The following is a 15,173-nucleotide window of genomic DNA, read 5'->3' as shown; positions in this document are numbered from 1 at the left end:
GCAGAGGTCCGCCGTTTTATCAATTAAAAGTCAGCAGCTACAAATACTGCAGCTGCTGACTTTTAAAATAAGGACACTTACCTGTCCAGCGTGCCCGTGATGTCAGCACCCTCCGGTGTTACATTTGGCACCTTTCAGGGGGGAGAGGTTGCAGATAATACAGGTATTTGAACCCACTTCCACGCATAGACCCCCGGAGGGGTCACGCCACTCCAACTTTAACCAGAGAAAACATTAATCAAGAAGGCCAACAACATTTATATACCACCATCATTTCTTATTTAATTTTACTACTGGGCATACAGTAAAAATATAAACCTTACATCAAAACCTAAAGTTAGGAGGACACAATGCAAAACAGAAACCTGTTCTATTTCTTATTTCGCAGGCTTTAGTCCAGAGGATGACATTTTTTTTGTTGTGGGTTTAAAAAGGTCATATAAAAATAATTTACCTTCTGTGGAAGGATCTGCCGGCTTTTTCACCTCTACGTTAGTTTTCAGACCACTGTCTGGGAAAAGTACCTCATAGGAATTTGGTAACTTAATACTCAGTAGACCAGCAACAGCTGCAACAACACTATTCAAATTCTGAAGACAGAAGAAACCAAAAGTTGTTGAATATAAAATTTAAGTGTTACAGTCACAAGTACATATTTATTGTAAATGTCACATTTGTTTGCCATTTATTTAAATCAGGAAATGTAACAAACCGGTAAATAGATTTATACGTTTGCCTATCAATCTAGAAGCTATGATTCAGAAATAGCCATTAATGTAATACATGAGGACAATTATGACAAGATTCCATCCCATCCACCTACATCCCTTATTCTAAATTTGCAACAATATTCTAGAGCAGGGTTTTTCAACCGGGGTGGCGCAGCCACATCCTGGTATGAACGCTACTTTGGGTTAACTGTGCACTGCAACTCTGCAAGGAGACTGCATCCTACCAACCAATGATGTCATCAGTTAAAATAGGGGGGAGGGGGGAGAGAGAGAGAGAGAGAGACACACACACACACACACACACACTGACACGGAGTGGGGGAGAGAGAGAGAGAGAGAGAGAGAGAGAGAGAGAGAGAAAGGGGGGGAAGGAGAGAGAGAGAAAGGGGGGGAAGGAGAGAGGGGGGGAAGGAGAGAGAGAGAGAGAGAGAGAGAGAGAGAGAGAGAGAGAGAGAGAGAGAGAGAGGGGGGGAAAGGAGTGGAGAGAGAGAGAGAGAGAGAGAGAGAGAGAGAGAGAGAGAGAGAGAGAGAGAGAGAGAGAGAGGGGGGGGGAAAGGAGTGGAGAGAGAGAGAGAGAGAGAGAGAGAGAGAGAGAGAGAGAGAGAGAGAGAGAGAGAGAGGAAAGGAGGAGAGAGAGAGAGAGAGAGAGAGAGAGAGAGAGAGAGGGAGAGGGAGAGGGAGAGAGAGAGAGAGAGAGAGAGAGAGAGGGCAAAGGAGAGGGAGAGAGAGCAAAGGAGTGGAGAGAGGGGAAAGGAGTGGAGAGAGAGAAAAGGAGGAGAGAGAGAGAGAGAGAGAGAGAGAGAGAGTGGAGAGAGAGAAAAGGAGGAGAGAGAGAGAGAGAGAGAGAGAGAGAGAGAAAAGGAGGAGAGAGAGAGAGAGAGAGAGAGAGAGAGAGAGAGAGAAAAGAGGAGAGAGAGAGAGAGAGAGAGAGAGAGAGAGAGAGAGAGAGAGAGAGAGAGAGAGAGAGAGAGAGAGAGAGAGAGAGAGAGAGAGGGCAAAGGAGAGGGAGAGAGAGCAAAGGAGTGGAGAGAGGGGAAAGGAGTGGAGAGAGAGAGGGGAAAGGAGTGGAGAGAGAGAGATATCTGTTCCTGAACATAATACGGTGTGTCTAAGCACTCACGTAAAGGCGTATTGTCTGTCGTTTATCGCCCCACTGCAACTAGATAGATTGTGTGCATGAGTTCTGTGCTTACTGCTTTTAAAAATTCAATGAGAATTTTTTTTTATTGTTTAGGCTTTAAAACCACTCTACATTGGGTGTCTTACATGTGTGGATATAATTTGTTTATATTTTAGAATGTCAAGATTGTACATAATTTTAAGGGGTACCAAGACTAAAAAAAAAAGTGAGAAACATTGCCATAGATTTCCTTAAAACTATACAGTGGTAAACTTGTAAGGTAACATCTGTTTGACCAGGTTCATCTACCTTTGCCGCTGCTGCAGATACTGTCAGCATAACCGAGACCTCGCTACCTTTGCCCTTATCCCACGATATGGCTCCTCCAGCAGAATTCAACAATATTTTTTCAGAGCACTCTGGTGGAGCAGATAAAGCCTCTTTCACATCTGGAAACACTGCATTACAAAGACATTAGAATTATTAGCAGAACAGATATACAAGAACTGAAAAGTGTGCCAATTACAAAACAAAAGAACAAACCGCTCAGGAACTGACCTGGTATAGCACAACGTGGAATAAGTGGTATCACTGGAGATAAAGCTCGTTCCTCCTCCTCCTCTTTCACATCACACAATGAAGGGAACCGTTGGGTGTCCTCTCCAAGAATACTTTCAGGGGAGGAAGCTGGCACAAAGCTGTCAGGAGAATCACTTTCTTCATCACTTTCCATCCTAAGGAAACAAACCGCACACTAGAACATACTATTCTTACATAAGATTCTATATATCATTATCCATTCACTAATGAATGCAAGAAATCCTTTTAGATCTAACAGTCTCTTCACCTGACATCTTCACTCTGGTTGTGTGGGGGAGTGGGAAGGGCAGCCAAAAGGTCCAAGTTGCGCTCATCTGAACCTGGAAGAAAGGAAGAAACATGAGGGCACTTTCACGATTACAAGCTTTGCATTGCTAGCCTTCAGCACCAGTAAAAATGTCCAGAAGCTCATGGGGTGCTGACAATGTATGCGCCACAAATTTAAACATGCAGTTTACAAAAAAAAAAAAAAAAAATGTTAGATCTACAGATAAAGGTGATATACTTGATATAATTGATATAATTGAAAAGGCAATTTTGTTTTAACAAAAATATCAACAGCTGTAATGTGGAAAAGGTACAACCTTGGCATCAAAAGCAGATATTGCCCCTTGAGCAGAAATGACACCTTGTAGGCATTTTGTACAAGTGACCACAAGTCAATGACCTAAAAACAATGAGATTGACCACTTGCAAAATTCCTTAATTTGCAAGGGTTTTGTGAGTTTTCTTGAATTAGCTGCCCCTTTCAAATTTCCCCTGCAAAGTTCCAATAATAATCAAATCTGGTCTTTGACAAGGGCAACCCATAACCCTCCAATTATTTTTTTGAGCCTTTCTTTGGTGGTTTTTGCTTGTACGATTTGGTTCATTGTGCTGAAAGACAGTTTTCTGGTTAAACTTCAACTTTTTGAAGAGATGGCCTTACATTCTCATAAAGCACACCAATACGATGTAGGATTCATAGCCGACTAGAAAACTGAGCGGTCTAGACCATGAACTAGCAAAGCAGCCCCAACTACAACATTTCAACCATGCTTCACAGTTTTTATGAAGTCTCTATTCTAAAAGCTTGCAGTAAACATGAAAACATCAAACCAGATCAGTCGTCAGCACAGTGTTGCAGAAGGCCTGGTTTTTGCCTATATGTTTTAATGACAACTTGTAATCTTACTCTAAACAACTTTATGGACAGCAAAAGGTTTTCTTAACAGCTCTCATTCGGGTTGAATAGGTGTAATCTTTTTTTCTTATAAAACTTTGCCAACTGTTGCCTCTAAACCCTGCAATCAAATTGTGGGGTTATTGGGGGGGGGGGGGGTCTTTTTGCCATCAGTCATCTATCTAGCTCAGTGTTTCTCAACTCCAGTCCTCAAGACGCCCCAACAGGTCATGTTTTCAGGATTTCCTTCAGATTAAATGGCTGTTCTAATTACTAAGGCAGTGAAACTGATCAAATCACCTGTGCAAAATAATGAAAAGCCTGAAAACATGACCTGTTGGGGCACCTTGAGGACTGGAGTTAAGAAACCCTGATCTAGCTCTTGGGTTGAATTTTCTTGGCTGGCAAGTCCGCAACAAAATTAGCAATTCCCCATGGTTGTGCTCCAGGGATTTAGGTCAAAATGCGTTAGTGGGGCGTGGCCTGGTTGGGGCCCAGGGGCTGAGGCTGTCATACACCTACTTACAGGGTTTTGCTGTGATTTGTGACTTTTAGGACTTCCTTCCCGTACTAAAATTAGCAATCGTTTAAAATCTACACCACTTGCAGATTTTTTTTTTTTAAAACTTACATTTAATTGAATTTTCAACATTTTCCAGGCAAAGGAAAAACCACTTGCAGATTTTACTAACCGTGGAATACTTTATTTCAGGGCTTGACAAATTTGCTTGGAATCTAGGAGCCAGCTAAAAAAGTTAGGAGCCAGGAACGCACCCCGTCAAGCCGAACTGGTGTGCAGAAGTGAACGCATACGTGAGTAGCACCCGCATATGAAAGCGGTGTTCAAACCACACATGTGAGGTTATAGGATTTTGTACTCACCATAAAATAAATTTCTCAGAGTTCATGGACGGACACAGCAGCATTTGACCTTAGGGTATTATCCTCCCTTTTAGGAGATTGACTAGGCAGAAAAGCAGCATGCCAAGTGTTAAAACACTCCACACAGTACAGTACCTCCCAGGGGGCGGATCCCCCGGGTACATCCCCCATTCTCAGTTCTGCAACCTCAGTTTGTAAACAAGCAGTACAAACAAATGAGGGGTGGGTGCTGTGTCCGTCCATGAACTCAGAGAAATGGATTTTACGATGAGTACAAAATCCTATTTTCTCTTCCGTTCATGGATGGACACAGCAGCATTTGACCTTAGGGACGTCCCCAAGCAGTGTCAAAAAAACGAGGGGCGGAAAAACACAGAAAACCAGCTTCACCCCAAACAAACCAGAGTTCCTCAACGGAGGAACATCAACTTTAAACAGCCGCCTGCAAAACCTTGCGGCCAAAGGAGGCATCTGAAGATGCACTCACATCCACCTTGTAAAACTTTGACAAGGTGTGGACTGACGACCAGACCTATAAAACAGACGCTTGATGGCAGAAAGCCCAAGAGGCACCAATCGCTCTGGTCGAATGCGCCGTAACCAGGAAAGGGAGCGCCCGCCCCTTTAGGGCATAGGCCTGAAGCACGACCTGTCTGATCCACCTAGAAATGGTAGCCGACGAGACCGCCAGACCCTTCATAGGACCAGTCACCGACACGAACAGTGAATCCGACCTCCAAAACGGAGCCGTAGCAGACAGGTACACCCGTAGGGCTCGAACCACGTCCAAGGAATGCAACGCGGCCTCCTTTGGGTTCGCCGGCAGAGGACATAAGGATGGAAGAACAATGTCCTCATTAATGTGAAAGGCCGAAACAAACTTAGGAAGGAATGACGGCTGCGGCCGCACCACCTTAGCCCTGTGTATGACCAAGTAAGGAGCCCTGCAAGACAAGTCTGCTAGTTCAGAAACCTGTCTGACCGATGCAATTGCCACCAAAAAAAAACACCTTCTGGGAAAGTCAATAAAGGGATATCCCTAATGTCCTCAAACGGAAACTTTTGAAGCACCGAGAGAACTAAATTCAAGTCCCACGGAGGAAGTGGAGGAGGCACAGGAGGGGCCACATGTCGAACCCCCTGCACAAACATACGCACCAGAGAGTGCACCGCCAAGGGTCGCTGAGAGAAAACAGCCAAGGCCGAAATCTGCACCTTAATCGTACTTAAGGCAAGAGCCTGCTCCACTCCACGCTGTAGGAACATCAGAATCCGGGACATCACGTATGTACGAGGGTGCCAATTCATCTCCTCACACAGCCTTCCACGTACGATGGTAAATCTTCCAGGAAGTAGACTTCCGCGCCTGCAGCATGGTAGAGATCACCGAGTCCGACAGGCCTCGATCCCTCAGCACCTGGCTCTCAATAGCCACACCGTTAAAGTCAGCGACTGTAAAGCAGGATGAAAGGTAGGACCCTCGACAGAAGATCCTCTCGCTGAGGCAGGCGCCAAGGAATGTCTGACACCAGACGCACGAGATCTGCGTACCAGGGACGGCGAGGCCAATCCGGAGCGATCAGGATTGTTGGTATCCTCTCGGCTTCCACTCTGAAGCTTCTTACTCGTCTGCTGCGCAGAGGAGGGAAGCCGTAGATTAGGCGATAGTGACCCCACGGCGCCACCAACGCGTCTGACGCATCCGCCCACGGGTCTCTTGACCTGACCATTCTCCTTGGGTAGTCCGCCTGCCAGTTCTGTACCCCCGGAATGTACACGGCCGACAGAGCTGGAACGTACTTTTCGGCCCACCGGAAGATGTGAGCGACTTCCCCCGCTGCAGCCGAGCTCCGTGTGCCCCCTTGATGATCGACACACGCCATAGCCGTGGAGTTTTTCGACTGGATCCTGACCGGGCGGCCCTGCAGTTTCAGAGACCACTTGGAGAGGCACAGCCTGATCGCCCGGAGTTCCAGGACATTGATTGGCAGACGGGACTCTTCCTAAATCCAGCGCCCCTGGGCTGACTGAACACCCCAGCCGGGCCGGAGAGGCTGGCATCCGTCGTGACCACCGTCCAGTGGTATGGCAGAAATGATTTCCTGGCCCGAAGTACCGGAGATTTCAGCCACCACACTAGAGAGAACCTGACCAGGCGACTCACCCGGACTTGGTAATTCAGAGACGAAGGGAGCTTGTCCCAACGCGACAGAATTTCTCTTGAACATTGAGTGGAATTGAGCATATGGAACCACCTCGAAGGAGGCCACCATCAGACCCAGAACCCGCATGCAAAAGCGAAGCGACGACCACTTCTGGGTCGCCAACCGCTGCACCGCCGATTGCAGTGTCTGTAGTTTCTCCGTTGGAAGAAAAACTCTTGCCTCCGAGGAATCCAGGACCAACCCCAGGTATTCCAGACGCTGAGGCGGAACCAACACCGACTTCTGGACATTTATCAGCCAACAGAATTCCCAGAGGGTCTGGCAGGTGATAGACACATCCACCTCTAACTCTGAGCTTGAAGAAGCTCTCAGGAGGTGGTCATCCAGGTATCCTACAATAGCGATCCCGCGCTGCCTCAGCAGGGCCAGAAATCAGAGCGAGCACCTTGGTGAAAACCATTGGCGCCAAAGCCAGGCCAAAAGGGAGGGCCACAAATTGAAAGTGGTCCTCCCCGACCGCAAAGCGCAGAAATCTATGGTGCTTTGCCCATATGGGGATATGCAGGTACGCGTCCTTGATATCCAAGGACGCCAGAAAATTCCCCTGAAGGAGTGCCGCCACTACAGAGCGAACCGACTCCATCCTGAACTTTTGCACTTTGACAAAACAGTTGAGGGCCTTGAGATCCAGGACTGGACAACCCCTTCCTTCTTGGGGACTACAAACAGATTGGAGTAAAACCCCTGAAACCGTTCCAGTAAAGGGACCGGCACGATCACCCCCCTGACCAGCAGATCCTGAACAGCCCCAAACAGGGCCTCCCGACGTTCCAAAGGAAGCTGGAAGGAAAAAATCTCTTTGGCGGACAAGAGAGAAAATCTATCTTGTACCCCGAGGGAAACTAATTTGCAAACCCACCGGTCAGAAAGAGGAGACCTCCACCGAGCCGCGAAGTCGGCCCCCCTCCCGAGAGACAGGCGGGGGAAGACCTTCATGCGGAAGCTGGCTTTTCCGTAGGCTTGTTGGGCTTGCGGAACCAGGGGCGCTTCTGCCCTTCAGCGGGCGCCTTAGCGCCCTGGGAACGTTTACCTGCCGGACGAAAAAAACGCTTGGGGGCGGTAAAGGAGGGCCCCTGCCTACAGCGAGGCTCCTAACTCTTACCAGACTGTGGGAGCAGAGTGCTCTTACCTCCCGTGGCATCTTTTATGATGTCATCCAGAGACGCCCCAAAAAGCCATTCAACCTTGAAGGGTAAGTCCACCCAGGCCTTTTTAGAAGACTGGTCCGCAGACCAACACTTCCGCCAGACAAGGCGGCGCAACACTACCGCGTAGGCCGAAGCCCTGGAGAGCAAGGGAAAGCGTATCCAGGGCCGACTCAGACAAATTTTAAGCCCTGCACCAACTGGTCGGCCAGAGCCAACAGTCCACAGTGGCATCATGCTCCTCCAACTCCTGAAGCAGCAACTTTGCTCGTTCGGTAAGTGTCTGACACCAGAGCCCCGGCCAAGACCAGTCTCACCGCCGACCCCACCACTGTGAACATGGAGCAGGCCACAGCCTCAGCTCTCCTATCTGCGGGGTCCTTAAAAGCGGGAGCCCCTTCCACAGGCAACGTGGTTGCCTTGTTCAGCCTGGACACATTGGGGTCCACTGACGGAGGAGAGGTCCACTTTTTTAGGAAGTCCTCCTCAAAAGGGTAACAGACCGCAAAGCATTTCGGGACAGAATTTTTTTTTCTGCGGCCGATCCCATTTCTTGTACAAAAAAGTTTCCAGATAAGGAAAACAAGGAAACACTTTCGCAGTGCGGGCCGGCTTGCGGAACCCTATAGGGACCGACATCTCTGATGTCTCCGCCGAATTCTCAATTTTCTGAGTATCCTGCACCGCAGTGATAAGAGCTCCAACAAGCGCCCCATCATGCGCTGACCCTGATGCAGAGTCATCCTCACTGTCCGTGTGGACTAGGCCTGCATCCTCGGACACCACGGAACCAAGGCCGGAAGCAGTAGCAGGGCCCGATTCCGTATCAGATGCATCCCCAGAAGAAGGAGGGGGGAGGGGGGGGCTTTTTACCCCCCCCTCTGGCCACACGCCGCTTCAATCCTGGCAACAAACACCTCTAGGACTGCCATCATAGCATCCACAGAGGCCGCAGGAACAGGGGCACTAAGGGTTAACTCCGGCATGTCTGGGGGAGAAGCATCCGGTTCGGACGCCATGCTGACCCACCCAATAGCCGCCCTTGGACTGCAAGGCAAGATCCACAGGCCACCCTCCCAGCCGCAGCAGAGAACAGAGGTCCCCCCAGAGGACTCACCACCCGACCAGGCTGTACTGCCGCTTACTGCCCCAGAGCGATGTCCGTGCTTTGCCGTCCCTTATGAAGTGTGCTGGAGCCGTTCGCGCCGTTCTGGACACTGGAGGCAAAATCCCCATTCAAAATGGCCACCAACATGCAAAAACAGCAGGCTACAAGAAAGTGGCCGCCGATCGTTAACAAAGAAGCCCGGCGCCGGCAAAATTGCGGCTACAAAAGTGCAGAAAACACACAGTTAAAACACACAGTAAACACCCGGGACCCCCGGGCAGGCCCCCCCAAACACACGGCAGCAATAAAATAAATACAGCACCCCCGACAGCAGCCACAGCCCCGAGCCACAGAATGGAACCCCGCAGGCGGACCCCCCACCTCACGGCCGACCACCCAGAATGCGGGGAAAGAGGGAGAAGAAGGGAGAGAGGAAAGCAGGGCGGACCCCCGATCGATCTCCCCAGGAATGCACCAGCAGCACCACCATGCCAAGGCAAGGGGACTGCTACTTACCCTGTGACCACCGGCTGGAGGCATCCCGGACAGAACCAACGTCCACACAGTTATGGCATGGCTGTCGGCCTGGCACACTGTGACACAGACCCCCGGTCATATGTGAAGCGTATAGCTCACCGGCCACCCCTGGAGCAACAGGGCATGTCGTGGACGGCCCAGCGCGTAGCTAAAGGCCGGCACACGCTCGATGGCCGAACATGGGGGGACTACAAGAATCGAGGATCCAGCCTGTCACCAAGTCGGCAGTTGATTGTAGATCTCAGGATCCAAAAATGCAGGAAAAACTAAAAGAAAAGCGAGAAAATCACAAAAAAAAAAAAATCTCCAGAGCACATGGGCCCAGAAAAGCCAGGTCATCTCCTTGCTAGGCAGAAAAAAACTGAGGTTGCAGAACTGAGAATAGGGGATGTACCCGGGGGATCCGCCCCCTGGGGGGTACTGTACTGTGTGGAGTGTTTTAACACTTAACATGCTGTTTTTCTGCCTTGACGATCTCCTAAAATACCCTAAGCCCAAATGCTGCTGTGTCCGTCCATGAACGGAAGAGAAATCGCTGCGATTGGTAGAGCGAGAGCAATAATTCTAGCCCTAGATCTTCTCTAACTCAAAACAATGCAACAACCTGTAGAAAGTTTGTGGCCATTCCACAAGCGGACGCAATTTTGAAGCGTGACATGTTGGGTATCAATTTACTCGGCATAACATTATCTTTCACAATATAAAATAAATAGGGCTAACTTTACGGTCTTATTTTTTTAAATAAAAAGTATATTTTTTCCACCAAAAAAAAGGGCACTTGTAAGACTGCTGCGCAAATACGGTATGACAATGTATTGCAACGACCGCCATTTTATTCTCTAGTGTGTTAGAATAAAAAAATATATATAATGGGGGGGGGATCTAACGTCTAAGTAAAGGGAAGTAGTTGGAAACTGCCAGGGAAGCTCAATTAGCATTGCTGGTTGTCTTGTTATACCAACAGCCACCACAAGAGGGCGCCAGCTTCCAGAAGGAACCCTAGGACTGCAGAAGGCCGCAAAGCCGCGGCCTCAATTACCGGCCTGGCGCCTGGGGTTTGTCGAGCCCTGCTTTATTTCAAATCATACGTCAATAGCTAATCAAACACCAGACACTAGATGTCAAAACTTTAAGGCCCCGTTTACACTGGAATTAAAAGCAGGAGATTGAGGTGCGTTTTAACTCTAAGATCCATAAGAAAGCTGTCTGCAATTGATACTATGCACAGCACACAGTGCTGGTCACATTATAAAAACATGAAGCACTTGCAACACAATGCGTTGCTGCGCTTCAAATGTGAAGCTCCATGTGGAGTTTGGAAGGAGTTGAAGCATCTCTAGGGGGCATCTGTGGTGACTTTTTAATGCTCCTTTCCTTTAACACGCGTCAAACTCAACGGACAACTCACATTAACACGTATATCACTTTTAGTAGGCACTAGATCACCAAATAGTAGGCACTATTTGAATCAAGATGTAAAACGATTGCCTGTTCAAATGTTGAAAAAGTTAAGGTATTGAAAACATCACAACTTCTTATAACAGAAGTATACACTTGGATCATCATATTTCACTCAAAGGCTGCAGAGAGCCGACATTTTTCATGTGCAGTTTTCAACAATTCTAAGTAAAGTGCTTATGTCAGCAATATTCAAACCCCCCTGTCTAACATACAACACAAGTTGGCCATAGACTGATCGAACTTTGAGAAATGTATGGGCATGCTGGTTGTGTTGAAATCGATCCATTGATCGAAGTACAACCAGCCTGTTTGATATTTTTCATGATCACTGCCGACGGCTATACCCATAAGCAGCGATCATTGTATTCTGATGGCTATCAGAACACAATAGCTCCACAAGAGGGATGCCTCCATCAACACTGAATGTGTTCATTGGGAAAATTAGCGATTATTTTTCCTTCAACCCATGGTTGAAGGAAAGAAAATTGATCAACGTATGGCCTGCCTCAGGCACCAAAAATTATCACACCTTTTTTAACCTCTGATTCTGCGCTGCTTTCAGGTTCCTTCTTTGTCTCCGTTAGTTCTTCAGCTGCTGTTACGCCATTCACCATTTTCTGCTGCACAGATGGAGGTGGCGTTGGGGGCAGTGATGAAGGTGGTGTAGGGGGATTGCTGAGGTTATTCTTAAGAGGGAAAAAAAAAAAAGTAATAATGTAATAACTATTTACTAAAATCTAGAATAACGATTCTGTCAATTCAGGAGATGTCTCCCTAGGCATAATCAAAAGGTACCTTGCTAAGCAATTGAGTGTAGTAGTCTGGAATACTATCCAGAGCTCCACTACCAAAAGTGCCTTTCAGTGGACTTTTGCCATCAACTGGACTACTGCTCCCAAATGGTGCAAACAGGCTGAAGTTTGCTGTGATTGAAGGTTCCACCAGTGGCAATAGAGACAGCTCCTGCAAAACAAAATGTTTTAGTTTAGTTCTTAGATCTTTTAATGGTGTAATTTTCCAGTAAAGCAACATTCAAGTTAAAGAAATTCCTATCAGAGAAGGCATTTTTTAATGGCTTGCAGATCATCATCTCTTAATCTGAAAGCTTTATTTTGCTTCCGAATGACAATACAAACTACCACAAACTATCTTTTGCTTTTTAAAAGGTAAAGTAGAGATTTGGGGTATTTTTGACCCAAGATCTTTTAAGAGGACCCGTCATCCTTATTTCTATTACAAGGGATGTTTACATTCCTTGTAAAAGGAATAAAAGTGGTATAAAAAAAAAAAAGTAAAATAAAATAAATGCAAGGGAGCAACAAATAACTTGAAAGAGAAACTTTAATTTTGCTCTGGGCCTGCGATGGACTCACAGTAAACCTGCATTACTAAGCAAGGGTAATCCCCTGTGGGGTACTCACTGAATGGACATGAATTAAGGGGGTTCAGCATATCCAGTAATAAAGAGTAACTGTAACCCTGTAACAGTTTCAATGGCCGTTTCCTTGTGGATGACAGCACTCAGCCACAGCGATATCGTCTTCAATAGTAAAACCCAATATAGGAAGAATGTGAGAGGTGTTCAGAGACCCATGTAGTCTTCAGAAACAGGAATGCGCTGAGGAAAGGCCAGCAGGTCTGGACCTGGAAAGTACTAACTTTTGCCAGAACAGAGTCTTTTGGACACACCCTATGCAAAAACCCAAAGGTCACTTCCAGGCCATCACTGAAATGACCAGTCCAATGTTGGCCCTTATACGACGCTCCAAAACAAGACGGCAGGCAGTCATTCCTGATGACTACAATGGAAAATATTGGATTTAGCAGCAATGTAGAGGAAAGTGTTACATTCCCTGTGTTTCTTTGCAAGTATAATGGGATTTAATTTATCTATTAAAGAGTCTTATGATAATGCACCAAGCTAGTGGGCTTTCTTCCTATGCTTGTATTTGAGTACTGGCTTTCCCTGACTTGAAAGAAGGCAGCAAGACCGATTCAGTGTGTGACATTGAGGCCATCAGTGGTGGCTACACATATACACATCTACATTGACAAGACTGAATATAAGCCTGCCCTGAGCCTTTGCGTTGACTATTGTATCTGATGGGTCACTTTTCTGTAGCGCTGACAATAGCTTAGTTTGTTTTGCAGGAATCAGATGCAATGGACCATGCTGCCTGCAATTCTGAGGACCAGGGGGAGCTTGATTGGATCAAGCAACCCCAGGGATGAGCTGTTTGCTTTGTCCACTTGTCTGTACTAAACCCTCTCCAATAAGGGGGGGGGGGTTTCAAGGACTGGGTTGCCCCACAGTCTCAGACCTGTAGAGCAGTGGTTCTCTACCCTGTCAAGTATCGCCAACAGGCCATGTTTTGGGAAGTTCTCTTCGATAAAATGGCTGTGCAAAATACCAAGCCATTGACTCTGATTTAAAGCACCTGTGCAAGATAAAAGGAAAACCAGTTGATTGTAGATCTCAGGATCCAAAAATGCAGGAAAACAAAAGAAAAATCCCCAGAGCACATGGGCCCAGAGGAGCCATGTCATCTCCTTTGCTAGGCAGAAAAAAACTGAGGCTGCAAAGCAGAGAATGGGGGGGGGGGGGATGTACCCAGGGGAACCGCCCCCTGGGAGGTACTATATTGTGTGGAGTGTTTAACACTTAACATGCTGTTTTTTCTGCCTAGTCAATCTCCTAGAAAGGAGGATAATACCCCAAGGTCAATTGCTACTGTGTCCGTCCATGAACGGAACAGAAATAGCGGCTCTTTACCACCGATGCACCCACCGCCCCAGCGTGAAAGGGGCCTAAAGAAAAAGATGTTAGTATTTCACACAGCAGAGCTAAAGCAACATGTGTTTTCATAGGACACCAGCAACAAACAGGCATGCTGGTAGAGGGGGGGGGGGGGGTTATTCAAGGCTGGTCTACAGTTTGCAAATCTCCAATCCTTCGGTAGATGGCAGTATAACCTGTAGGTAAAAGACTTTCTGCACGATTCAATGAATGAGAAAGAAATTGACAGCTCCACACTGAAAAGGATCATACGTTTAAATTGAAATTTTTTATGCGATAGGGATTCCCACCTTGTACTGTACACAATACGAGAATAGCAATCGAGCTATCTGCTGGTCGCCTCAGAGTGTGAAGTATGAATGTTCATATACAATGGATCATGTCCGACTAAGACAATATCACATTTACCTGTTTCAGCTGCTTCACGATAGCATCTGGAGATTTTAAGCTGTCCTCTCTCCTTATCTTTTTACGAGAATTTGGTACTTTTTCATTAGTCTTCTGAGTCCTTTTTGGCTTTGGTACAGCTTTTTTTGCACAAGGGTCCTTAAAAAAATGAAAAAACTAAAACATTCACATCATCTCTATGCACCTAAAACTGCTTCCATCTTCCCCCTCCTCCCCATCACCAACTACCTGGTCTATGGTTTTCTTTCGTGTCCTTGTTCCTTCTAGGTTGCCTACTTTCTGTGCAGCTTGCCCGCCTGATGTAATGTCATTACCAATGAACTTGCCTATGGCCTATACAATTACAGTGCATCGGGAAAGTAATCACAGTACTTCACTTTTTCCACATTTTATGTTACAGCCTTATTCCAAAAGAAGATTAAATTTTTTTTTTTCCTCAAAACTCTACAAATACCCCCTAATGACAACGTAAAAGTAGTTCATTTAAAAACTTTGCAAATTTATAAATAAAATAAAAAAAATCACATGTACATAAGTATTCACAGCCTTTGCCACGACACTAAAAACTGATCCTTGAGATGTTTCTACAACTTGGAGTCCATCTGTGGTAAATTCAGTTGACTGGACATGATTTGGAAAGGCACACACCTGTCTATATAAGGTCCCACAATTACAAGTGCATGTCAGAGCACAAACCAAGCCACGGAGTCCAAGTAATTGTAGACCTCCCAGACAGAATTGCATCTGGGGAGCAGTGCCGGCCCAAGACATTGTGCTGCCTGGGACCAAGAATTAAATGCTGCCCCCCCCCCCCCCAGAAAAAAAATCACGCCAACCAAAAGGCCCCCACATTCATTATTTTATATCATGATAACGAAAGGGGACCCGTCATGGCTCTATACATGTATAAAGGAGTATAAAGAAGACCTGTCATGGCTTTATACATGTATATAGAGGACCTGTCATTACTCTTTACATGTAAAGGAATATCAAGAGG

At 46.7% G+C, this 15,173-nt stretch overlaps 1 protein-coding gene across 5 annotated transcripts in view; it reads right to left on the bottom strand.

Moving 5' to 3' along the window:
- The window catches only part of KMT2D (lysine methyltransferase 2D), a 212,813-nt gene that overhangs the window by 30,519 nt on the left and 167,121 nt on the right, over positions 1-15,173 (bottom strand). For all 5 annotated transcript variants that reach the window (XM_040341168.1, XM_040341169.1, XM_040341170.1 and 2 more), the window contains 7 exons: positions 14,177-14,314; positions 11,767-11,934; positions 11,501-11,657; positions 2,699-2,771; positions 2,410-2,585; positions 2,161-2,309; positions 455-590 (listed from right to left, as the gene is read on the bottom strand). In XM_040341168.1, the coding sequence (XP_040197102.1) occupies positions 455-590; positions 2,161-2,309; positions 2,410-2,585; positions 2,699-2,771; positions 11,501-11,657; positions 11,767-11,934; positions 14,177-14,314 (997 nt within the window). The remainder of the gene's footprint in view (positions 1-454; positions 591-2,160; positions 2,310-2,409; positions 2,586-2,698; positions 2,772-11,500; positions 11,658-11,766; positions 11,935-14,176; positions 14,315-15,173) is intronic.

This window comes from Rana temporaria, chromosome 2, assembly GCF_905171775.1.
Source record: "Rana temporaria chromosome 2, aRanTem1.1, whole genome shotgun sequence".
Taxonomy (NCBI): Eukaryota; Metazoa; Chordata; class Amphibia; order Anura; family Ranidae; genus Rana; species Rana temporaria.
Note: the sequence above shows the minus strand (reverse complement) of the source record. Positions and strands in the feature narration are given on the sequence as shown.